This window comes from Canis aureus, chromosome 22 (genome assembly GCF_053574225.1).
Source record: "Canis aureus isolate CA01 chromosome 22, VMU_Caureus_v.1.0, whole genome shotgun sequence".
Classification (NCBI taxonomy): domain Eukaryota; kingdom Metazoa; phylum Chordata; class Mammalia; order Carnivora; family Canidae; genus Canis; species Canis aureus.
The window spans coordinates 37,564,080-37,590,013 of NC_135632.1; the positions used below are offsets into that span (position 1 = coordinate 37,564,080).

Here is a 25,934-nt window from a genome sequence, read left to right on the forward strand (position 1 = left end):
TCATCGTGGCAAAATTGAGGATCCTGATCTTATAATTCTTAGTATTTGGAGGAGCCTTAATAAGTCATTTAGGAAAACAGCATTCTATAGTTGAAGATGGCTAGATCTATAATCAAAATATTTGGGTAGAGTCCAGGCTATACTATTAACTGTCATTAATTTAGCTTTCCTCATCAAGTTCCCACTAAGGCTTATATGATCTGGTCTAGGGTACCTCTCTAGTCTTGTTTGATAGTCTTTACTTCTTACTTGCTCCATTTCATCCCTATGCCATTTCTTGCACATTTCAGAAGAAGTGTTCTTGCTGCCAGGCCTTCTGTACTTCCTGTTCTCTTTGCCTGGGATGATCTTCCCCCAGATACAAGCTGACATTTATTGGGCAGATCCAGTATGTTCCAAGGCATTATAAATGCTTTGCATGTTTGTTATGGTGAAATTTCATGATAGCCATATGAAGTGTGTAGTGACATTGAATGGATGAGAAAGGAGGCAGAGTGATCTGGCAAAGGCAGGATTGGAACGAAGGCAGTTTGGGTGAGAGCCAAGGCTCTCACAAGAAGTGCTCTCATAGTACACAACACCCAGGGTGTGGTTCCCACCCTTCCTTTAACCTCAGAGCTCTTTCTTGGTGAGCATTTCCTGACTATCTTATTTAAAGTGGAATTCCTGTGACTCTTTCTGTTTACTTAGCTTTATATTTCTGAACAGTACTACATATTACCTGATTTATAATGCCTGTTTACTTGTTTACTTGTTTATCTCCCTCACTAGAATATATATTCTATGAGGGATGGACGTTGTTCTGATCCGTGTCACCACTCCATCCCCTGCATCCAGAAATGTACTGAAATGTACTGAGAGAGGATATGATTTGAGTTAGAATTTTTATCGGATTTAAGGTATCTTACTCTTCAAACATTTGCAGAGCATCCATTTTGTGTCAGATTCCATGACAGATTGTGGAAATAGGAACGTGAATGAGAATAAAGGGGACTCCTACTTTTCTGCTTTTCCTGATGCTTTTAGGGCATCCTAGAAGAAACAAACATGCAATTAACAGACAGTTGCCCAGGATAAGTATCCTTTTAGGGCAAATATAAGGTGCAGCAGGGAAGTGAGGGTTCAGGGAAAGCTATTCCGTTGAGAGCTGAAGGATGGGCTGAATGGGGATGCAAGACCATTCTGGGGCAGAGCAGATGACAAAAGTCCCTGAGAGAGCACATTCCAGTTTATTTATTTATTTTTTAAGATTTTATTTATTTATTCATGAGAGACATAGAGACAGAGAGGCAGAGAGACACAGGCAGAGGGAGAAGCAGGCTCCATGCAGGGAGCCCGACGTGGGACTCAATCCCGGGAACTCCAGAATCAGGCCCTGGGCCGAAGGCAGGTGCTAAACTGCTGAGCCACCCAGGGATCCCCTGCACATTCCAGTTTAAAAGCAGTTCACTGTGACTCAGATATAGACTACGAGGGCCAGAGTTTACTGTCTGAGGCTGGAGAATAAAGTTGGGTTTTCAAGGGTCTTGAAAACTATTCCAAGGAGTCAAGACTTTATTGTCTGAGCATTGAGATGTCACTGAATGATTTTTAAATCAATGTAGTTTTGATTTAGTATCTGATTCAGTTTACTGCCTTCAGCCAGATAAGTTGGCAGCATTTCCCCTTTCTAGATGGGACGAATAAGGCCCAGAAGAACACATTTCAATGTTGGTGGAGTTGATTTAATTCTCTTAATGACAGCGATATCAGGGCTTCTAACTCAGACCTTCCCACCCTCTCTCCTTCCTTCTTTCTGGTTGTTATTCTTTTCAAGCATAAAACTATTTATCCACCATCCTTAACCTTTTCCGAGGAATATCCATGCACTCACACAGCTTCTAATAACCAGACCCCTGAGTGGAAGCCAGTGACCTCATGGGTGGCAGGGCTTGTATGTGGATGGATACCATATTGTGCACTGGGCTGGAATTCTCTGTTCTTCTTCACTAGGAAGCTGGATTTGTACCAGGAACCTCTTATCTGAAAAGGCAACTCTAGGCTGGGGAGAACAGAGCTGGTTTGACGAAGTGGAGAGGCGCTCAATATTGGTCTGCCCACGCTTTGGGCATGCGTGAGCACTCACAGCAAAACACAGCTGGCATGTCTAATTTTAGCCTTGACTGCTTTGAAAAGGGACCCTTAAAGGAAATATATCTTCTCTGAAACCATTTGTATTATAATGTAATAGCTGATAGACATGTCAGCATATTACTTATTATTGGTGGGGAAAAACTCTGTCAAGTAATTGTGATTTTTTTTTTGTGATGATATCAGTAAAGTGATTAAAGCATCCCTGAATCAAAATAATCACAGATAGACAGTGAGAGAACCAGTGATTTTATTTATAAAGACGCCTGTAAACCTAACGGGATACCTCTTTTGATGCTTACAAAATGGATGTAAGGATAAGAATGATCATTTCGGCTTTGGTAAGTTGGTCATTGTGAGCTGATGATGCAGGGCTTGCTAATAGTAGTCCTGGCATAGACTCTCAAATTTCTTCAATACTTAGCATCCTCTGTGTCCTCCGAGAAGTAAAAGGTTAGTCTCTGAACCAGGTCTTGGATTCATCTGGCTTTCGTATGTTAACAGGTTTTGAAAGCATCCGGGACACACTTTTTCCATTTTAACCAGCAAGGGTCGTCCGTCTGCTTTTATTTTTGTCTTTCTCTTCCTTCCTCCCTTCGTCGTCTCTTCCCTCCCGTGGTCTTCTGTGTTTTGTTTAGCAGTGTGGCTTACCTTGCAACTTGGCAAGAAAAAAAAAAGGCAGCTCTTGTGTGGGGTAGATGGAGGGAAGGATAAGAAATAATCCACTGCCCGCATTTGAGTTCCCTGGGTTCAGTTCCAGCGGCAGCAGCTTTGCTGCAAAAATTGCTTTGCTATTCGAGATAGCCAGCAGAGGGAATCGGAACTTTGCTTGCAGCAGGGGTTGAAGCAGGCTTTTTTTTTTTTTTTTTTTTTTTTTTCTTGGAGGAAATACTGCAGCCTTCTGGACTGCGTACGCTGCTCCCTGGAGAGGCTCTCTCGGTTCCACCCACCGGCTGGAAGGAGAGGAAGTGAATGAAAGGACAGGACGAGCCCCGAACACCATGTCACTCTGGGAGGGAGACAGCAGCAACTAGGCTGTGCAAGGTTTTTTTTTTTTTTTTTTTTTTCTTTTTTTCTTTTCCCCTTTCTTTTTCTTTCTTTTTTTTTTCTGTTTCTTCTTCCTTTCTCTTTCTTTCTTTCTTTCTTTCTTTCTTTCTTTCTTTCTTTCTTTCTTTCTTTCTTTCTTTCTTTCTTTTTCCTTTTTCTTTAAGGTGGGGAAAGAGACGAACAGGAGACAGGAAGCTGATCTGCAAGGATTCGGAGTTGTGCTAAAAGGACTTTGATTTTTTTTTTTTCTTCTCTCTCTCTTTACAAACGCTGGCAATTGACATCACTACAGACAGCCTGGGTAGAGAACAAACTGCCTCATCCCAAGTGGACCCTGGCAGCTGGGGGAAGGAAGGCACGATCTGGGAAGGCTGTGTGTGTGTGTGTGTGTGTGTGTGTATGTGTGTGTGTGTTTTTGTTGTTGTTGTTGTTCTACCAATACCCTTCCTTTTTTCTTTTTTTCTTTCTTTTCTTTTTCTTTTCTTTTCTTCCTTCCTTCCTTTCTTTTCTTTCTTTCTTTTTTTTTTTTTTTTTTTTGGTGTGTTTCTTTTTTAAATTCCTGCCGTGTTGGAACTAGCGAGTGGTGGAAGACGAGGGATCTCTGAAGCCTCATCAGTCATCGGGACTGTCAGGAATAGTGGTTTAAGAGGACGCTCGGCCTGGGGCACTATACCCTGTCATCCAGTTCCCTGCCTCGGAGATAAAGATTCCAGCTACATGGGCAAACGCCTGGATCAGCCACAAATGTACCCCCAGTACACTTACTACTATCCTCACTATCTCCAAACCAAGGTATGGCTCGACTCACAGTCTGGCAAGCAGTGTGGTATCCTGCACTTGGGATGGGAAACAGGCATGTGAATTATTATTTACCTCCCCTTCCCCATCACCTCTTCCTGCTTCTTTGAAATTAGTAACATACCAATGGAGTTAATGAGGCAGAGGAGAATATGAGAAGAAAGCAAGCCCTGGGATTGTGGTTTTTCTCTTTTAGCAGAGATAATAGTTTCGCTCATGTTCCTTTGTTGTTATTTGGCAACATAAAAATGTTCCTGATATCCGTAGTAAAGTGCTTTGCAGATGGACAGGGTTGTTAGAAAGGAGATTGTAACAGTGATTATCAGGAACAAGAATACAATTTCAGAGGCTTTTCTGGTGAGCTGTTCTTTGTTTGTGGCTCTAAAAGGGTTTTTCTCACTGGATAGGACGCACCAGGGTGGGGGCAACTCAAACTTTTAATCACTGAGTATAGAATGAAAGAAGGGTGTGGGAAGGTGTAGTACAACTAACTAAAGTCCCTTAGAGTTTGTTTGGGTGTGCTTTTGTTTTTGTTTATTTGCCTTAAATATTTTATTTTATATGGAGGGTGATCAAGACCTAGAGACTGAATTTTGGAGCTTTACAATAGATGTTCTTTACTTTTCAAAGCTCTGTTTTTCTGTGCTGCCATCAGGAGGCCTGGGTCTTGAAACGGGATGAAATATAACTGATGATAATTGGACATGAATTGGTTAAATACTTTAGTCTTTATGTGTGTGTGCAAATGATCATTACGGGGCCAGTGGAAAGCCCACGTAACTAAGCAGTGGGCAGTGCCAACCATGAACTTTATCCTGCAGTTCAGACATGAAAGACTCTCAGGTGTGAAATCACTGCTCCAATTTGTCAGTTAAATTGGACTTGATTGAGTTGGGGGGGGGGAGGGTGTCGGTAGAGTTACCGCTTCGAATGTATGGGTTATGTTTCTGTACAGATGATATTATTTTGTATCGCATTAGCCAGACTCCACTGTCGTCTTAATAAATAAATATGCCGAGAGTGAACAAGGCGTGCCTGAGTGATCTGTGCTGTCACCAGGACTCGTTGATGTGATTAGTGTTTGGTAATTCATGCTGTAGTTAGCTCTTATTTATTCTGTCTCCTCAAACAATGCCTATTTGTAAACCAGACGAGGCAGCAGACTTTCAGAATTCTATTAAAAATTGTTGCATTTTTTCTTTCTTTTTCAATCGCTCCATGACTCGCCCTGCCCCTGCAAGGTCGACTCACATTGCTTTTTGCCTTTGTGAGCATTTAGTTTGTGGGGCTGCTGCTTTAGTAGACCAGCCCTCCTGCTCCCGTGCCGTGAGTTTTAACTCTTTGGGGGATTGGGTGGAGAATGCTCTCTGCCTTCCTCAAGGAAATGGCAAAGCAAGGACAAGTTTAAAAGAGGAAATTTATAGTCATTCCTCATCCCCCCCCCCCCAAAGAAATAAAAACAACAAACCCAAGGGTTCCATGAAAAATATCGGACATTCCATCCCTTTTACTCATTTGGCTAAATTTTTCCAAATGTTTCAAAATTCATGCTTTCTTTTTGGTTCTTGTTTTTGACTATGAAGTGTATTCAGAAAGGAAACTTTAGATAAAAATGAATGGAATAATTGCTTTCCTGCCTGAGATTTCTTTTAACTTATTGCTAGCAGGAAATAATGTCGTGCACATTATATTAAGGACAGGATGTTGGATGAGCTACACTGATGGGAAGTGTGTGTGTGTGTGTGTGTGTGTGTGTATGTGTGTGTGTGTGTGTGTGTGTGAGAGAAAGAGAGAGACCGGGAGAGGGAGAGAGAGAGATTGAGGTAAAGAGAGAAAGTGCAGTGGTGAGGGAAAAGAGGAGAGCCTGAAAAATATAGAGGGAATTTAAAAAAAATCTGTTTTGGGGTCCTGTGCAGTTTAGTGTTGTGTAGACAGGCGGCATCTGGATCTTGTTACTTTCAAGCTAGTCAAAGCCATCAACTTCTGGAACATTTTTAAAGAAGCTAGATCCATTAGGTGACCTAAGCTGATATTCGGGTAATCAGATCAGGGTGGTAGGGAATATAAGATCAGCTACTTTGGCTATCATGGTAGTTCATATTGATTATTATGTTGTAAAATTTCGACAGAGCTGTGAAGTTGTCGAATACTGTTACGGTGGCTCTGAAATGATAGACATTAATAACATTCCTGGAAGCTGAAGATGTGAAAACGTGCCCTGCTTTGAATCTTGGGCACACAGGGAATGAGAAAAAGGGTCAATCATACTTTAAAATGTGGGGACTTTCTGGCAGCATGAATACTATGTAAGAAAGTACTATCATGACCCAGTATAGCATGAAAACAACTGGGTTATTTCAGTGTTGTCTTTTTGCTCTTTTTATATTTTTATCTTAAAATATTACCTATAATAATTCTGAGGGGAATACATGCTGCTCATGTTTTTGGTAAGCCTTGGTGGAATTCACAAAATCTACAGTCCTAGCCTTGGCTTATAGTTATAATCTATTTTAAAAAGCAGAGCTATTTAAAATGATACTGATATATAAAGAATACTTATTATTGATAAAAATAGAGTTCTGTGGTTGACTATAAAAGTCATATTCTGGTGACATTATAACTTAAGCTGTCCTGTAAAACCAGGTGTTTTTTAACTAATCAACAAAAGCCATTTACTGACATTAGTTTGGGGTGAAAAATCTTTATGGGGTTCTTAAAGAACTCAAAGGTGTATTATTGCATTTATTCAGACAGTACAAAATACTGAACCTTTTCTTTCTACTTAAATGTGTGTGTTAGATACAGCTGTTCTTTTCTTATGATAAAACAAAATGAGAGTAGGATGTCTAAATAAATGGAAAGGTTTCCCTTTCCTCAAATGCAATTAAAGTTTTAGAAAAACTTGGGGCACTTCCCTGCTTTCTCTGCTCCTCTTATTTTCCCATTACATTAGAACTAATTCACTACCTTTGTTGCTTAAAAAGAAAAATAAATTAGAAATAAGTTACTTATGCTTCTCTCCCTTTGAATCATTTTCCAAATGCTTAAATATTATATTAGATAAATGTACATATAAGTAAAATGAAAACCCAATGACTAGTTGATAGCTATATTGTGGCAGTATTGTTCTAGTATGCATGCTTTCCAAGACCTTGCATTAAAAGCTGTCATTTGTCAATTTTCTTTTGGCCAATTTTTTCCCCTATTAAAAGAAGCAATTTAAAAAAGAAACATTGTTTGTGATTGAGCAGAAAAGAAGCAATCTTGATGACATGTTTTAATATTTACATAAGTGCCATAGCCGGATTAAAAAAAATCTTCATCAAAACGAATTTGCTGTTTGAAGGCCACCCAGAATAATCAGCAAATTTTAGAGAAAGGGGACCAAAAAAAATAGCTCATTAGCTTAATGATAATATCCATAATCACGTTTGATTGAGTTGTAACCTAATATTTCTCAGTAATTTTGTTATAGCCCATTCAAAGCAAGCAACCTGTTGCTATTGCATTGTGAGACCCAGGGTGAATTGCAATCTGAATTTGAGTTATTTTGTGGAGGGTTTCTTGGAAAAGCAACTTAATCATAACTAGGAAGGCTAAAAAGAGTAAAACATGGTCACAGCCTGGTGAATTGATACTTTGTTGCTGAGAAAGATATTTCCCTCATGCATGGTATCTCGAAAACTTTAGTCATCTTCCCAAAAGTTTAAAATGCATCCAAATGCACACAGCAAGCTAGTCCTTCCTTCCATTTCCTTACCCTGACCAGGTCATGATGTTTCTACCGATCCAGGGCATGGTTTCTCCTCTGCTGCTTTTCCATCAGCCTACTGCTTTCCCTTCTTTGACAGCCCGCTTCCCCTGAAGATCTTGCAGAAAGGGTTTCAGCCTGTGGGACCCAACAGAGTTTTTCTGGCTGGTGGTACTCAGACTGTATTCAGAACCTGGTGTGAAGTTGGGGTCAGGTATAGGGAGTAATTCATCAACTGCACACTGACTTCAGGCTGAGTTTCCAACCATCTGCAGCCTGGACAGCTGCCCATCTCTCAAAGTCTAGCTAGAGCCCAACTGATTGTGCCATAGAGAGAGCAAACACTTGAAACACGAAGGACTAAGGAGTAGGGAAAGGAAGAGAGAGGCTCCTATAGGGCAAGGGATATTCTCAAAGATGTGAATGTACAGATCCTTCAAAAGCAAAACAGAACAACCTCTTAACATACTTCTTGCACATGAAAATGTAGAAAATCTTGCAGAGGGAGGGAAAGAGTTTAGAATTTCCTTAGTACTTCCTGCCTCAGATTTGCATTGATAGCCGGAGTTGGTAACTTGCCAGTTTTAAAACAGCCTTGAAAACTCCCAAGTTCTGTTTTCCTTTGAAAGGCTGAAACATACAAAACTGGTTTTCTAAAATTCGTCCAGCAATAGAACTTTGAGGTACAACTCCAAATATTTCTTTCGCTTCAGGGGGTAATATGATAGCATGAAACTATGATAAATCTTGTTTGTCTCATTTTAGAATGTATACAATTTTAATTGGTTTTGAATAAGAGAAAAATAGTAACAAGGGGCCACTCTCCCTTTCTAGTTGTCCTGTTTTCTTTACTCCCCCCCAATATTAAATTATCTTTGGAATTGTCTTTTCTATAATGCAGTCATTGTTTTCACAGTACTAAGTTTAGTGCCTAGCTAAAAGGAGGAGATATGTAAAAAGTTCATGTTGTTGTCTTTCTCTCCAGAATCATTCTTAAATCAAAAGAAACCTCACGTAAATTTGTTCTAACAGTATCTTCCTAACAGTTTCCTTTCGCTTTCTCTCAGTTTGGGAAAAGAACAATAGAATTATAAATCAAAATTATTTCTCTGAAGTAATTAAATCTGTTAGAGGGTTGGAGGTAGGGGTGATTTGCAGGGAGGGAGGCAAAAGAAGAGAAGTAGGATGTAAGTTCATTTCAGGTCTTTCTGGCTCCAGGAATTCTGGAAAGCTTCATTTTTGCACTAATATGATTTTACACAATCCTTTTTGACATTATCAGTCTTTTTGGCAGAGAGAGGGCTCAGTCACAATTATGTCCATGCCAAATTCTAAGAAAACCAGTCTTTTCCTTTAAAAGAATATCTTTTTAGTGTCGGACTTCTTATTCGGAGTAAATGGTTGATGTTTATCCAAAATTGGCTTCGAGTACTACATTAAAATTGTGTTTTGTAACAGTCTCATAAGCCACAGCTGTATGTGATTAAATAGTGTAATATCAAAAGCATGTGAGAATAGGCTTTTTTATGCTATAGCTGTTGCACAGCAAGAGAGCAGATGGAACTATAGGGAGAGCCAGGGCAACAGTGTATTTATGTGTTGTAATACCTGTTTTGAGGATACACATTGCTATTTTTTGCAGTAGTGGGAAAATGCTGAACTATCTTGGATGTCATTGAAAAATACACTTTTTGAAAATGGACATGGACCTATCATACCGATTTTTATTTTAAACAGAGAGTTACTGTTTAATTAGAAAACACATATTTACCAAAGGGTCCGAAACCATTGCAAGTGGAAAGATCATAATGATTTTCCATGCAGCACACATTCAAATAACAAAAGTGAATTTCTCATTTCTGTTTTGAAATCATAACTTTTTTGCTTTTTTAAAAAAATTAAAATGTTTTTGCTACTTTAATCTGTGAAACTATTGTAAGAAAATCATGAGGCCATTTATTCCTAAAAAGGAGTGATAGGTAATGAAGAGAACAAAATAGTCTGTGGTATGATTCTTTTTTCAGATTTTTGAAAATATAGTATTTGTTTTGTATGCCTATTGCTCCTTTGTGGCCACTGTTAAGAAGTATATACTTGTACAAAGGGACATACTTTTGGGTCTATCTCTTTAGCAGGATATCATAATAAAGAGATTTGTTTTTCATGGGATGGTTAAACTATAAAATTTTTGAAAGAAAATATTCATGAAACCTGTCATCTTTAGTTTTCTTGAGCTTGTGAATCTATAGGATACTAATAAGAGATTTATTAGTAAGTCATTGTTTTCAGGGCCTTGAAAAAGCCTATAGAAGTAGCTGTTGGTTTTCAAATTTCAGACATTAAAAAGCAATTTGGAAAAGGAAAAAAAAGAGGGGTTTGACAGAGGTAAGTTGGATTCTGTTTGTTTTGTTTTTCATGTTGATATAAGCAGCAAATTTGTTCACATTTAAATTTTTTTCATGTAGATTTACTGGTCAGGAAGTATATACCATGTGGAATCAGTAACTGGATATAGCTTTGGAATTCAGAACATTGACATCTAATGGATAACAAATTTCAAGAGTATGGATAATAAATGCTGAGACATGGATTCTGGTTTTGTTTTATTGTTGTGTTGTTTTATTATTATTCTCTGATTTGTGTGTCAATGGATTGGTTTCTAGGTCAGATTCTCTAAGATCTCTTCCAGGCTTAGCATTTGTGACTCGCACTTTGAGATAAATGAGCCTGCTTTGATGTATTCGTGGTACTGGGAGATGACCTTGGTTTTGTGCCGTGGATGAGTTTTGTTCAGGTCCCCATCCTTTCTCCAGAGCAGATCAAATACTGCTTTGCCGACTCTGGTGATTTGATGAATTTAACTGTCTGCTTCCTTTGCCAATCTAAACCCAGTGTACCAAGAGAAACACATCCATCACCTGGGAGTGGGTGGAGAGCAGCTCCCAGGGGTGGGACAGAATGACAGGCATCATTTAATCATGGTCATTGCCAGCTTTGTTATTGTGGTTAAAGTTTTCTCCTTTGGGTAAAATTAGAGCTTATCCAAAGATGGTGACAGTATGATGCTTTACTTTTCTTCATTTAACTTCCTCTCTGCAGGTGGTTTCAGAACTGAATGGGTAGGCATATGTTTGGTCTAACCAGTGGGGTGATGAAGGCAGAAGGATTGCCTCATTAAGGCCCTGACAACCCTAGTTTTGTGAATGAAACTAGGAGCTAGTGCCAATATGGAAATGATAATTGATAGATGAAATACTATTTTGACTGGAGGTTACAAATCCTTAAAATCCCTGAATTGCTGAATAGTAGCCTTTAAAACATGAGAAAAGAATACTATAGTAACTGTACTATATGGAGTAATAGGAGGAAGAGAATTACTTCTCCAGGACACATAAGCACAACCGTTATCTTTCTCTCTTTTTCTCACTAAGTACCCTTCTTATTCCCCCAAAAGCTTCTATTAGCCAAATTAATGAAAATAAATAGAGGGACACTTGGGTGGCTCAGCAGTTGAGCGTCTGCCTTCAGCTCAGGGCATTACTCCAGGATAATGGATCCAGTCCCACATCAGGCTCCCTGCACAAAGTCTGCTTCTCTCTCTGCCTATGTCTCTGCCTCTCTCTCTGTGTCTCTCATGAATAAATAAATAAAATATATTTTTTAAAGAAAGTAAATAGAACCTTGAATTTTGTTTTTATGAATGATAGCCAGATAGAAAAACTAGACCTGACTACATACACATTTAAGGCAACCCTGATAATGTCCTGTCTTATTGTGTGGAAAATAAGAGACAATGGAAGAAAAATAAATCTTGCTATATTCTAAGTATTGGTACTAATTATTTTAGGTACTGATTTTTACTTTGTTTCAGAGTTAGCTTTCCTACCATTACATTGTAGGATTAAGAAATTGGTATACATCACACTTCATATGCTAGAATCTTGGGCTATTTCATTCTTAACTAATGGTTTTCAAGCTGAATATGAATCATGCATAGAATTTAAGGAGAGTTTTTGAGAAGTCTTCCTATTTTTATCTCGTGTACTGCTGTCTATTTATCTTAGTCACATTGCTGATTGATGACGATTTAATGAAAACGAAAATGGAAAACAGAATGCTAACTATCTGGGTTTCTGGAACCGGTTAAGATACCTTAAAAGCTTTCCTTACATATGTGAGTCATATTTGAAGCTATTATCGATGTCTGTAAACTCTCATATTGCCCCTTTTAAAAGTTATCACTCACACAAATTGGGTGGTGGCACCCTGACTATAGCTCATGTTGAGGTAACTTAGCATTCAAGCAAATATACTTTTAAGCTCCTAGCTAGTTTCGAGTGGATGAAGTATTTGAAGGAGTGTGTACAAAGCTTGGAATAAAATTTCAGAGATTGTTTTCTAGTGTATCATACAAAAAACCCATCTGACATACTTACAATGTTTCATTTCTTCACCTCTTCTCAAAAGATGAGAAAAACTTTTTTTTATTTTTGACTTGGTGCTCGTCCCTGGAAGGGTTGTGACAGCTCCCGAATTACCCTTGGTCTTGGCTTTCGGCCCCTAGGCCTCTTGTCCATAGTTGTGCATACCAATTCAAACTGAACCATTTGAAATAAGGAGGTTGTGTTTCAGTATAAGGCAGGGAATTCTGAGAAAGCATAAAATTTTGATGTCCTTTTTAAAAGTTATTCCAAAAAATTAACCACTGCGTTTAAACATTATTATTATTAGGACAACTAGACTTTGTGTTAACAATGGCAGATTTTCCCTTCCTGGCTTGTTCTTGTTCTTGTGTTTAACTTTGTTAATAAGCTGGAAAAAGATAAGGAAAAAAAATCAGAAGAGATAGGTCAATGAACATGGAAGAATTTCTCTACAAGTTTAGTGACTTCTTTTAGCAATGGGAGTAGTGATGGGTCATTTTAGAACCTTCATATTTTTGTCTTAATAGCTCCCATCCCACAAACTAACAAAGATATTAATATGCATTCATCTTGCACATCGAATTAGAATTTTTTCATGCAACAAAATATCTAAAGAGCTTTTATAATTTTGCTGCCAAAACTCTTTGAGTGCAAGTAAATTCATTTATCTGTGCCTGTGAATTTTGGGCCATCATCTTGCATATGAGGATGTTCTTGCAATGTGAAAAAAAATCTAATGCACAGAATTTCTTGAGGTACAAAGATTATCAAGGGACTAAATAGAATGATGAGTAAAGTTGACAGTGAGTTGTTTTGTTGATATGCAAACAAATGTTTATCACTTTTAGTTTCACTGTTTTCTCTTTGTTTTTGAGGCAGTGCATTTTTTTCATCTTGTCAGTGTTTTTGTGGGTTCCTAAAATGGTCAGAAAGCTTGAAAAGCTGGCCATATCTCTACCTATTGTGGCTTTTTGGCATTTAAGATATCTCTGTATTTTAGAAATCCCAAATTTCCGGGGCGGGACACATGGTGGAACAGCACAGCGTTTCGGAAAATGTCATTAACATTCTTTGGCTAAAATATGTCAAAAGCAGACACATTGGATTGACCTTTGGCAGCAAGAGCAACTGAGAGATCCAGATCTGGGTGCCAGGCTCACAGAATTTTTTCATTGTGCAATTGGTGGAATTGTTTACCAATTGGAAATAAAAATAAAAAAAAAAAAAGAACTCGAATGTAACAGGTGTTTCCCTGGACTTCCAGCTTAGGGGTAGAGACAGGAGGCAAGTCAATGGCATGATATGTACTTTATGGCATAATCTTTCTAAATTCTTCTGTTTATAAATTGGGTCATGGATTTGTTGCATGTATTAAAACTGCCACCTCCTTGTGTTCCTCAGTGTCCATGGTTATTTACCCAGAATCACTTCTCTTGAATACATGTGTCTCTTAAAGAATACATGTAACTATAAGTATGCACACTCCAACCAGACCTACCATTACTTGCAGAAGTGTGGGGCACCCTGAAGATATTGTTTCTCCAGTCCTGAGCCTCATGTGAGGGCTTCCTTCATACTCATTCTTGTCCCAGTGATACAAGACAGTCAGGATCCCAGGCTCACGGCATGATCATTTTCTCCCAACTTAATATTAAAAAGGAGGTGTTTTTGTTTTTGTTTTCTTTCTCTATATTCACCCATACACTTGTACCTAAAAATCCACTCGCTTCCCCAGTCTTCCAGGGAGAAGTCTCATAATCACCCAATGTTTGGATTCTCTACCTAATTACTCAATTTTTCTTCCCAGCTCTCTAGCCAGATCTCACTGAATTTCATCAGCAAATTCAATGAATCAGTTTTGATTTATCTCTCTCACACATAACACACTCACACACTTCTGGAAACTTTAAGGATTATTTCAGTGGTTCTGATTTTCTCTGAGTCTAAATGACCAAGGGGAATTTGAAGGGGCAAAGTGACATATACCTGTTCTTTCCAGGTTTTTTATTTCTCTTTCTTTCTTTCTTTCTTTCTTTCTTTCTTTCTTTCTTTCTTTCTTTCTTTCCTTTCTTTCTTCTTTCTTTCTTCTTTTTTTCTTTCTTCATTCCTTTCTGTCTTCTTTCTTTCTGTTTTCTTTCTTTCTTTCTTTCTTTCTTTCTTTCTTTCTTTCTTTCTTTCTTTCTTTCTTTCTTTCTTCTTTTCTTCTTCTTCTTCTTCTTCTTCTTCTTCTTCTTCTTCTTCTTCTTCTTCTCCTTCCTTCCTTCCTTCCTTCCTTCCTTCCTTCCTTCCTTCCTCCCTCCCTCCCTCCCTCCCTCCTTCCCTTTTTCTTTCTTTCTTTCTTTCTTTCTTTCTTTCTTTCTTTCTTTCTTTCTTTCTTTCTTCTTTCTTTCTTTCTTTCTTTCTTTCTTTCTTTCTTTCTTCTTCTTCTTTCTTTCTTTCTTCTTTCTTTCTTTCTTTCTTTCTTTCTTTCTTTCTTTCTTTCTTTCCTTTCTTTCTTTCTCATGTTGATAGCAAAAAAAGACAAGCCTCACTAAAATAGGATAACTGATAATTTCCCTTTCTTTTAAAAACATAGTATCTTCCCATGACCCAAGATATACTGATATTATACAAGTTTAGGTATCTATTCTCTTTTCCCTGTTTTTGATAACATTTTTTAGAAATTTTGATCAATTGACTCTAATTATTTTTCTCAAATAATATAATAATATTTATACAGCAGAAATTCTAATGATCTTCAAAGCTTTTAGTGATGAGGCTGTCAATAGCATGGTAGAAAAAAATGGCAGTTCTACAATTTTAATTTAAGAGGTGACTTATGAGAAGTACCAAGAAAGGTAAAACAAAGAGAAGAAGAAACAGAAAATATAAAGGCCAGCATCTTATTCCACTTTTCAAATTTCTGGAACCTGGCTGTTTGTTTTCCTTTACAAAGGCAAACAATAAGGGCTACGTGGCAAAGGAAATATAATTTGCAAATTGAAGAACCGTCTTTGGGGAAAATTTTAACGTGAATATAGAACTTTGTATGGAGGAGTCATATAGTTGAGGCTTTTGGTATCTTGTGGTGAAAAAAATCAATGCTTGTGAAGACAAACTTAGTGCTTTGTTGGAGTTTTTCATACGTTGAGACACTTGGCAACCTCCAGCACGTGCTTTATTTGTTCTGACTTCCTATCAGTAGTTCTCAGAGAGAATCTGGATAAAAGCTTTCTTGATGCTTTTGATTGGAAAGAGGAGTGGTTTTCAGAAAGTCTCTGGAATCAAATTTTAACACGTATTTTGGAATTTCTCTATGTAAAATATTCATATAAAATCCATACATGCTTAAAAATATAATAATGAGTGAAGCTATGTTGTTCAGGGGAGAAAGGATCTGGCTTTGAGAGGGCAATATCACAGCATAAATGATAAAACCGGCAAAACTATATTGGCGTGAGGGTCGAGCAAATGCAAAGTGCTCACCATAGAGCCATACTGTTCGCAGGCCATCCGGCGTGATGAAAGGATCCATGGAGTAGCTGAACTGAGGATGTGTGTGCAAATGCATCTCAGTGCTCCGGACTCCTGGCACATGTGTGTGTTAGAGGGTGTGTCCTGGTGAACAGAGGGTCTGGATTTCAACATGGTCATTGAAGAATGTGTGTTAATAGAGGCCCAAGGTTAGCTATTATTCTTAGTCATGGTCCCTCGTTCCTGCCATGTTCATTTTCCTCACTTCCCCATCTTCATTCCATTTTGGATGGCTGTCCGAAGTGCCTGCATCTCCCTGCCTTACCCACATCACTCTTCCTGGGGGAACAAATTCTTTTCTTTCTATACCACAGCTTCTACTCCATTTGCTCTTTCCTGCTTACCTGCCTGCTTTTCTCCTCAAGTTTTCAGCTATGGATTTGCATTACTTTGCCTGCTTGCTTTTATTATTCTTTAAAAGATTTTATTTATTTATTTATTTATTTATTTATTTATTTATTTATTTGAGACACACAGAGAGAGGCAGAGACATAGGCAGAGGGAGAAGCAAGCTCCCTGCAGGGAGCCTGATGGGGGACTCCATCCCAGGACCCTGGGATCTAGGATCATGCCCTGAACCAAGACGGCAGGCACCCAACCTCTGAGCCACCCATGTGCCCCTGCCTCCTTGCTTTTAGTTCCTAAACTTCTGTATCCTCCTTCTTATTCTCTTAATTTCCAGCCCCCTCTTACCTTTGTAGTTATAATCCTGCTCCCCTACTTCTTTCTAAAGTAGAGTAGGATTGGATTTTAACTTTCTTCCTTTTGTGCTTTGTCACATAAATTTATTTTTGGCTTTTTGAACATACTTTTATTCCTCAGGATCATATTTGTGTCAGAGTTGGTCAGTGAACCCCTTGTGGTCTAGGACCATGAGATCTTCATCTATGAGTGTCCTGCAGTATCCAATTGAGTGCCTGATGCAGACTGAGTGCGTAATGAAAGGTTTTCAGAATGTATTAATTTGTGCCGTTCAGTGTCTTGCACATTTAAGCATTGCTGAAAGCAGTGATTTTTAAGTTTTATATATTATTTTTTTAATCAATTAATTAATTAATTTTGGAAAGCAGTGATTTTTCAAACCAGACTTGCTTAACGTCATCTTTATCTCTATGGTGCTTTATGTCAAAGGACATCTTGTATACCAGAAGTAAGTCTTGTTAAAGTACTTTTCTTTATATATACAGGTTGAGACAATCTCTCCATCTCACCTTTCCTCCCTAAAACATGTGGGCCAAGGTACCCTAGGACTATTGGCTGCTGTTGGTTTATGTCACTAGCTAATGGAACACACTATGATAGCAGAGGTGAACTAAGTCAGAAACTGTAATTGAAAAAGAAAAGAAGAAAAAAAGGAAAGGAGTGGGGAAAGGCAAGAAAAAAAAAAGAAAAAAAAAAAAGGCAAAGCAAAGTAAAACTGCCACAGCATTGCATTCCAAGATGCTGGCAAGAGCATCAGAACATATGCCAACTCAGGGAGGGGCAGAGTGGATTTCAAAGACATCTAAGTAGCCAGTATTTGGAACTTGGGGATGAGAGTAAGCAAGTAGGTCAGGACTAAATGGTAGTGATGGTGGTTTGGAGGGAATGACAGAGGCCATTCCTGAGCAATTGCCAAAAATATCAGCTTGTATATGTGGCTTCCTTTCTTGGGTTGGCAGATTATTGGACATATCAGGAGTTGAACTTAGTTAAGGAGCTGGGAGACAGGTTGAGCATTAGGCCCATCCCTTTGTCTGCTTTGCTCTCCAGCGGTTCTTGAGTCTATTACCTGTATATTATCTACCCATGCCACATAATGGTCTACAACAATACTGACATGGATTTTTTTAACTCAAAAACTTGGAAAGACCACTTTGAATGTGAGGCAAGAATGATGGGATTCCTATTTTGAAAAGAGAAGTCTATATACCTTCCCTATACAATTAACTAAGCAGGTATAAACACACATCTAAAGTAATGACAGATGATACAAGATATGATTCTGGTGGAAATTTCAAAGGCTTTCTCACCAAGGAATGTATGAAAACAGTAACCTAGTTGTGGCTAAGGGAACAGACTGTGTTTTTGGTTTGGATGCCTCTTGATTTTTCCAAGTTGTACTGATTCTCGTATGTTTGTTCTGCATTTTTTTCTCTATCATGTTCTTTTTTTGCATCAAGGTTCTTACTACCATTTTCACAACATATAGTTTCTATATATGTAATTCCTCAACACTTAGTAAATTTTTCTATCGCAAGGTAATCCTACTCATTGCATCTAGCGAAACAATTCAAGATGTGTAAAGGATATTAGTAATCTCCTTCAGGACAACACACTGTTCTGTCAGAACTCTAAGAAAGAACCAATATTAATAATAAAATCTTGTGTATTGGGGCATCTGGGTGGCTCAGTTGGTTAAGCGTCTGCCTTCTGCTCAGGTCATGATCCCAGGATCCTGGGATTGAGCCCTGCATTGGTCTCCCTGCTCAGTGAGGAGTCTGCTTCTCCCTCTCCCTCTGATTTTCCTCCCTGCTTGTGCTCTCTCTCTTATTCTGTCTCAAATAAATAAATAAAATCTTAAAAAAATTAAATAAAATCATATGTGTCCTTCTACAGTATTCTTTATGTCTACACAAACATAAAATCAGATCTATGATATATGGGATCATACTGAACAGATTATTTTACTCCTTTTCTCAATAAAAATACTTTGTGACATCTTCACCAAATCATTAGACATATATCTTGTTTGTTTTCAGGATAACTGTTCTTAGTGCATTTGTACCAGGTACTATGCAAGTGATACCCATTGATGGGCATTTATTTCTTTTTGCTGCTATTTTGCCATTATGAATCATGCTGCAGTATATGTACAAGGTACTCATTTAAATATAAGATAGAGTCAATGATTTTTCTAAGGAGGTGTTATTCCCTCTAAATAGTTTCTTTAAACACTGAGAAAGGCCTTGACAAGTTTCCTCTTACACGAGGATTGTCCTTTATACCTGGATTCCTACACCTGACTCTGCATCCTGCAGGATGCATCTTTCCCTTTGTGTTTTGGTGATAAGGGCTGTGGTGTGCTCCTTTTGGTGAAAAGGTGAGCTTTCTAATTGAGGTTTGAGCTGAGAGGAAACATCTCACATTTGGCAGAAACAGAAATGTCTTATTTTCTTTGTGACACCTTTATTGGGATCCCAACGGGTGCTTGGGGTCAGAGGTGCTACTGTTTCAGAGTTGATCAGCCATTTTATGTGGACATCACTGTTTCAGGCTGACTTTCTTTGTCTGCCACCTCATATACCAAGTTGAAGGAACAACAGCAGGCAAGGACAGCTTCCAGCAGCCTAGATCTTCCCAACTGATTAGAATCTCACTGAGGGATTTTTATCCTAGAACAAATATTTTGTGTCTCAAGGGTTTGGGCATAAGGATTTTTCTTTGTACATTATTATCTTGGGAATACTGCTAACTATATTTTGTGATACCCTTATCTGTCAGATGTGTTTGGTGCTACTTGACCATAGGGGAAATGTCATGGTACATTAATTGAGCTGGAAAAAGTATCTTTGGAAAAATCTAATGAACCTATGTGAAATCTAATTTTATTTCGTTTTCCTTTGACTTGTCCTGTTTCTTACTTCCAATTGATCAAGTCAAGATATGGCAAAATAAAGAATAAAGCAAAAGTTTACCTGTAGAAAATGCTATACTGGCTTTATCTAGAAATATTTACTAACTAAAATCTGTGTAGAAGATAGAAGACCATAAAGCTTCAAGAGTTTCTTCTTCGTATACAAAAAATTTGACCAAGGACACGTATTTCCAATAATGCTTAATTTTCTCACATAGTCACATTTCATAGAACTAAGCACACATTTCAAAGTCTGATGGCCAAGCTTCATGTACCACTTTGGCAATTTGAGGACTTTTCCTAAACATGAACCTGCCAAGATGATTTTTTTTTTTCTCTTACTTTGATATATGTGAGGTGGGATACAGAGCTTAGTTCAATATACTACAGCCAATTCAGCATTTTCCCATTTTACAACTAGAAATCTCACCATTTTTCACCCATGTTTAAAAACCAACAGTGTACCATACTTCATATAGATTTAGTACAAGCAGAAGCATTTTAACAAAGTCTGGGAAAGGAATTTAATAATCAGAAATGACAGTAGCACTTTGGTTAGGTGAAAAGACTCAGTGTGTTAAGCATGGTTCTGGAAGGCCCAGCTTTTGTTCTAGAAGTTGCTTTAATGTCATTTCCCCAGGGTTTCCTTACCTTTTCATATTTCAGTTTCCTGCCAGTGCTTTCCACCACAGGAATATTTAGTTATTTGATCAGATGTCTTGATGATCGATATTAGACTGGTAGTAACGTGTTTCAGTGTTCTGTAAAGAATGCCAATATATTAACATATTATGAAGATGATAAAATATAAATAAGAACTATTAACTCCAAGAGATTGTTATTAGTGATAATGGTAAGGAGAGGGTGACTGAAAGACTCAGAATTGACTCCATACATGAGTATAATGGAGTACGAATCCTTTTGATAGCTCAGATCAATGCTATTCATTGAAACATTTCTTTGCACTTCCATTATGCTTCTCTGGCATCCATCTCTGCAATCAGCTGGATTGAAATCATGTAGAGAGATCCACTTTCAATATTTCTCATACTTCTCACATGAATTTTTCTTTTTTATTGTTGTTTTATTTTGGAAAGCAATGCAAGTCTGTCTCAGTGCTCCATAGAAAACTCACCCTGCAGTCTGAGATGAATCTATTGGGAAATTGTCTGGTTTTTACATTGCTGCATTTCACAATACTTGCACTTTCCTCATTTACGTTCCCAGGATGCCTTTTGTTCCCTAAAGTAACTAAATTAGAGGAGGGAATGGGGTGTTATTTTCTTACAGCCAGCTTATAGAGTGTCAGCTCTTCCTTCCCTAGAGCTAAACCTCATGCTTAAAAATGCTTTCAGTGAGGCCAGCACAGGCTCTGGGTGTGGTATCGGGTTCTAACTAGATAATTTCGAGGTTATTCATTGGGGAATGAAAGGGTTGAGTTTTGTTTTAGTTTCTCCAGCTGACATTGAGTTTTCAAAAATCTTTCAAATTTATTCACATGTAGCATTAACTAGACTTTGATTTGGCCCCTCTGTTAATCTTCTTCCAGCTATCATGGCTACTCTTTCGAAGCATTGCATGCTCAAAAAACAAAGGCCATCTCAAGGATCTTCAAGCTATGTTACCGTTAATCCTTGTCTGGCATATAGTAGGTGTTCAATTAGTTAACTACATGGGAGTTACTGTTCCGTATCCTGAACTCTATTCACTTACAGACACTCTTCGGACACTTAACTACTTTTTCCTTTCTTTTGGTGTATCCCACTAACTGCCAGAGTAAAGAATCTTGTGTTTCTTTTTTATGTTGCCTTCTGGTCCTACAACATGGACTTGTACATAGTAAGTGCTAGTCAACATTTACTGAGTAAAGAAAGGATGGCCTCACTCTCTAAACATCCTTTAATTGATTTTATAATTTTCAGATTTTCAGGGCACTTCGATGGCTTAGTGGCTGAATGTCTGCCTTTGGCTCAGGTCGTGATCCTGAGGTCCTTGCATCTTGGGATGCAAGACTGCCTATGTCTCTGCCTCTCTCTGTGTCTGTCATGAATAAGTAAATAGAATCTTTAAAAATAATTTTCATATTTTCAGGAAAGTATAATGAAACCTACTCCATACTTATCTGTGTTTCTCTTATAGTTTTCTTTTTTAGTTTTTACTTTCAAAATGGTATTTCACTTTTTGGTAAGATTTTACTTATTTATTTGACGGCGGGGGAAGGAAGAGAGAGAGATAGCATGAGTGCAAGTAGGGGGAGAGGCAGAGAGAGAGGGAGAAGCAGGTTCCCCACAGAGCAGGGAACCCCTATGTGGACTCCATCCCAGGATCCTGGGATCATGACCTGAGCCAAAGGCCAGAGCCACCCAGGTGCCCCAATATTTCACTTTTGATTCTAAAGATACTGACATAAAACTGGGAAAAAATATAAAGGTGAAAATTTGCCTCAAGGTTCTCGGCGTTTTTTTTTCCTAAAGTATTTGCTTGCTTCTTACTTATTCACATGTTTACTTTCATGTCAACGTTGACTCAACTAAAAAAACCCCAAACCAAACCAAACAAAAACAGGTGACTGAGCACATCTGCTCTCTCCTATACTTTTGTATATTTTTCATCTGAAGGAGTTTTGGAAAAGAGGGAAATGAGATTTTTCAGTGTTTGTGCACTGTGTTGAATTACAATATCTTGCAGTCCAGCATTGTGTCCATTTATTTCATATCGGATAGTTATTAAGAAGGGATTTGGAACTTGGAATTTCAGAACGTGAAATAAAATATATCAATCAGTGCATGTTCATGGAGCTCTCTCTTAGGTAGGCACTGGATAGGGTGGTTTGGACAAGAAAGAAGGAGATTATGGTATTATTCTTCCTCTGTAGAAGTTGATAATTTATTTGAGGAAACAGAGGATATGCATGCCACAGAGGGAGTAATTAAATGCCAAATTGTGTCATATTGACTTGAAGTGAAGAGAAGAGATGTTTGGGCAAGAACATGAAGGAAGAGAGTCTTGGGTCAGTCTTGAGGTAGAAAAAAGAATTGGACACTGGACATATTGGTTAAAGCTGGGGAAGGATGGGAGAGTATTCCTGCTAGAATAAGATAGGAACTTAACATAGACATGCTGTTGGAAGTGGAGGGGGGTGGACAGGAGAAGAGAAAAGAGACTTAGCTGGAACAGAAAGAGAGCAAACAGTTTGGACAGCAAGAGTGTAGCAATTACTGAAAAGCTTTAAGAAGTCAGGAAAGAAAAGAAAAAAAAGTGAATAATTATTTAATCTTTGTACAGGGAATAAGCTTCATTCCAAAGGCATAAACCAAAAGTCAAAATAATGATAGATTTCAAATTCTTTATTGTTTTTAGGAAATTCCTGCATTTTGACCAGAGAAATATTTTTAAGTCTTCAACCAGCAAGACCCTACCATAATATACAATAACAAACAAATAAACAGTCTTGTAAAAAAAAAAAAAAAAAAAAAAAAAAAAAAGGTTTGCAGCATAAAAGGATTAATACTCTAGGTATAAAATATGTTCCTAACACTCAATAGGAAAAAAATAAAGTACTTCAATAATAAAAGGGACAAAAATTCAGAAATGAAGAAATTGAAATAGCTATTAAACATTCACTAATGATCAAAGAAATGAGACTAAAATAAGATATTATCACCAGCTAGATTTTTTAAAGTTTAAATATTTTCTAATAACTAGAGTAGGCTGAGGTATCAGGAGATAGCCACTCCCACACGCTGGTCATAATCAGGGGAGTATTAACAGAGATTTTAAGCCTCAGTTTGAAATAATGTATCAAAGACTTTAAATATGTACATGCCCTATATTGTAGCAAGTCCTGTTCCAGAAATATCAGCTAAGGTTAAAGTATATATGCCCAAAGGTGCTTATTGCAGCACTGCTTTTAATAGAGAAGATTGTCAGCAATCTAAATGTCCATCAATAATGAGTACATTCAGTAAACAATGTTATATCTCTTTCAAAAGAACCACTCTGCAGCCATGGAATCAATGAATATGGACATATTGACTAGAAGAAATGACATATTGTTAGGTTTTAAAACAAGCTATAAGACAGTGTTAAAAAAAAAAAAACAGTGTTATAATGTGGTTCCAAACCTATCTTTAAAATCTGTGTATGCATGTATGTGCATGTGTATGCTTATGTCTGTGTTTATTTCCTAAAAAATAAAAAAAAAAAGGAAAGATTTTTATCTGGGTTTTTGGAGTTATAGGCTTTTTAAAATGCTTTTGAATATTAAGTGGTGATCATTACAAGTAATTAACATTGGGAATTAAGTTGTTTCAAAAAAATAATAACAAATTAAGAGGGACCCAAGCAAATAGTAAGGATTTTGATGTAGTTAGTAGAAGAAAGCCTTTGAAAGCTGTTTAATTGCGAGAGAAGTAACATACAAGAGAAAGAAATGCTTTCAATTGATTACCAGTATTCTGCAAGATGCCCTAGAGCAGAAAGGTTGCATTTGGGAAGTTGATCTAAACCAGAGTGGGCACAGATAGGAAGGCACAGAACATCAGGGACCCGGAGAAAGGCCAGTAAGACTGGAGAAAGGTGCCTGAGAATCATCTGATGATAAAGATAATGGTCTTGTTTCAGATATGATGATTTTGAGATGTAATAGGACACCCACATTAAGATGTGCTTTCAGTGAGGAGAAAGAACTAAAAATCTGAATCCAATGGCAAAAAGAGAGATTTAAGTATCAAATACATGCAGGTGATATTTGAAGTGCAAAGTGTGGATGAGGTCACCTAGAGTAAGGACAAAGTGTCCACTGTGGAGCAGATGACAGAGAATGCTGCATTCACCCATCCTATCTGCGCCCTGTGTTTCTTTACTTAGGGTTTAAGATTGTCCTCAACATGATGGGGCTCTTTCAAATGTCAAGAAAAGAATTAGTCACTAGCAAGAGTATTTGAGTGACGAACCTCAGAGAGTTTAGAGAACTTGGCTTGAAGAAAGTTTAACCTGTCTTAAAGTCTGAACTTTTCTTTTCCAGTGCAATTTTATCTTTGCATGCAATTGTCCCATGCTGTGCATTTCCTGTTTTGTCCTAGGGATCCTTTGTGTGGACCCATTTTTGAAGTTTTATTTAGGGCAGCCTGAGTAGCTCAGCGGTTTAGCATTGCGTTTAGCCCAGGGTGTGATCCCAGAGTCCCGGGATCGAGTTCCGAATCGGGCTCCCTGCAGGGAGCCTGCTTCTCCCTCTGCCTGCATCTCTGCCTCTCTCTTTCTTTCTTTGTGTCTCTCATGAATAAATAAATTTTTAAAAATCTTTGAAAGGTTTTGTTTAGAATGAGACAAGTGGATATGTTTCATTTTTTTGTGTTCTTGTTTCTATGCTTTATTTTCATTTATTTATTTTTAAAAATTTTACCAATTGGTTATTTTATTTTTTATTTAAATTCAATTAGCCAACATAAAGTACATATTCAATGGATTATTTTATATGAAATTTCTTTCTTGAGTTGTATTTTAGGGTACTGGTTCTCAAATGTTGGCATGGAATCCTCAGGAGGACTTGTTAAAACACAGATTTATGTTTTGGTTTTTGCTTATTTTTTAATCTTTTTGTATATTTTTTTATTGGAGTTCAATTTGCCAACATATAGCATAACACCCAGTGCTCATCCCTTCAAGTGCCCCCCTCAGTGCCTGTCACCCAGTCACCCCAACCCCCACCCACCTCCTCTTCCACTACTCTTGTTCGTTTTCCAGAGTTAGGAGTCTCTCATGCTCTGTCACCCTCACTGATAATTTCCCACTCATTTTCTCTCCTTTCCCCTTTGTTCCCTTTTACTTTTTCTTATATTCCCCATATGATTGAAACCATATAATATTTGTCCTTCTCCAATTGACTTACTTCATTCAGCATAATACCCTCCAGTTCTATTCACGTTGAAGCAAATGGTGGGTATTTTTTTTCTTGAGGTTCTAACTGAATAGGTTTGGGGTGGGGCCCAAGAAATATATCTTATGATCTCCAAAGGGATGCTAATGCTACTGGTCTATAGACCACAGGTTGAATAATATTGTTCTAGGAAACATGACTTTAAAGGCCATTTTCATTTACCATTAACCTCCCTTCACAAAGATGTATCTGACTACATCACCAAGTACTGTTGGAATTTAGTGATGGTGGCTTTTTCCAGCTATTGCTATCTACTACATAGCTATTTATTGGGATTTTGATTTGCCTATAATTTAAATAATTAAGATTGTTTTTGTGGCTTAGCCCTCTTGATACTAGAGTGAGACTCTCATGATAATGTTAGAAAGAGACTTCAAGGGGAGCAGAGTGAGATGTCCCAGGATCTTGGCAAAAAGAAAAATTAGTTTTCCTTAGCAGACTGAAAATTAGCTTATTTTAACAGTACATGCTGAAAAACAATATATTCCTGAGTATATGAACATCAGTTTAAGCAGTGACTTTTCAAGTGATCTTAGGAAAGACTGTTTAAAAAGAAAGAAAAGAAAAGAAAACAAGAAAAAAAAGAAAAGGTAAGGAAAGGAAAAAAAGGAGTCAGATATGGTCTGCCCTGTCCAAGGAAGAGGAACTTTGAATACTGAAAACCAAACATTGTTGCCAATAGAAAAGGGGTTTCTGCTATGTGATTGGGGTGCTTCA

The 25,934-nt window shown here is 37.7% G+C and overlaps 1 protein-coding gene across 21 annotated transcripts in view; it reads left to right on the top strand.

Annotated features, from left to right (window-relative positions):
- The window catches only part of RBMS3 (RNA binding motif single stranded interacting protein 3), a 1,278,684-nt gene that overhangs the window by 592,839 nt on the left and 659,911 nt on the right, over positions 1–25,934 (top strand). For 2 of the 21 annotated variants that reach the window (XM_077865520.1, XM_077865521.1), the window contains exon 1: positions 3,017–3,969. The exons of 14 other annotated variants lie outside the window; for them this stretch is intronic. In XM_077865520.1, coding sequence (XP_077721646.1) covers positions 3,895–3,969 — 75 coding nt within the window. In that variant the 5' untranslated portion in view covers positions 3,017–3,894. Of the gene's footprint in view, positions 1–3,009; positions 3,970–25,934 lie in introns of those variants that run through there. 5 more of the 21 variants (XM_077865523.1, XM_077865526.1, XM_077865525.1 and 2 more) reach the window with 5 other exon arrangements.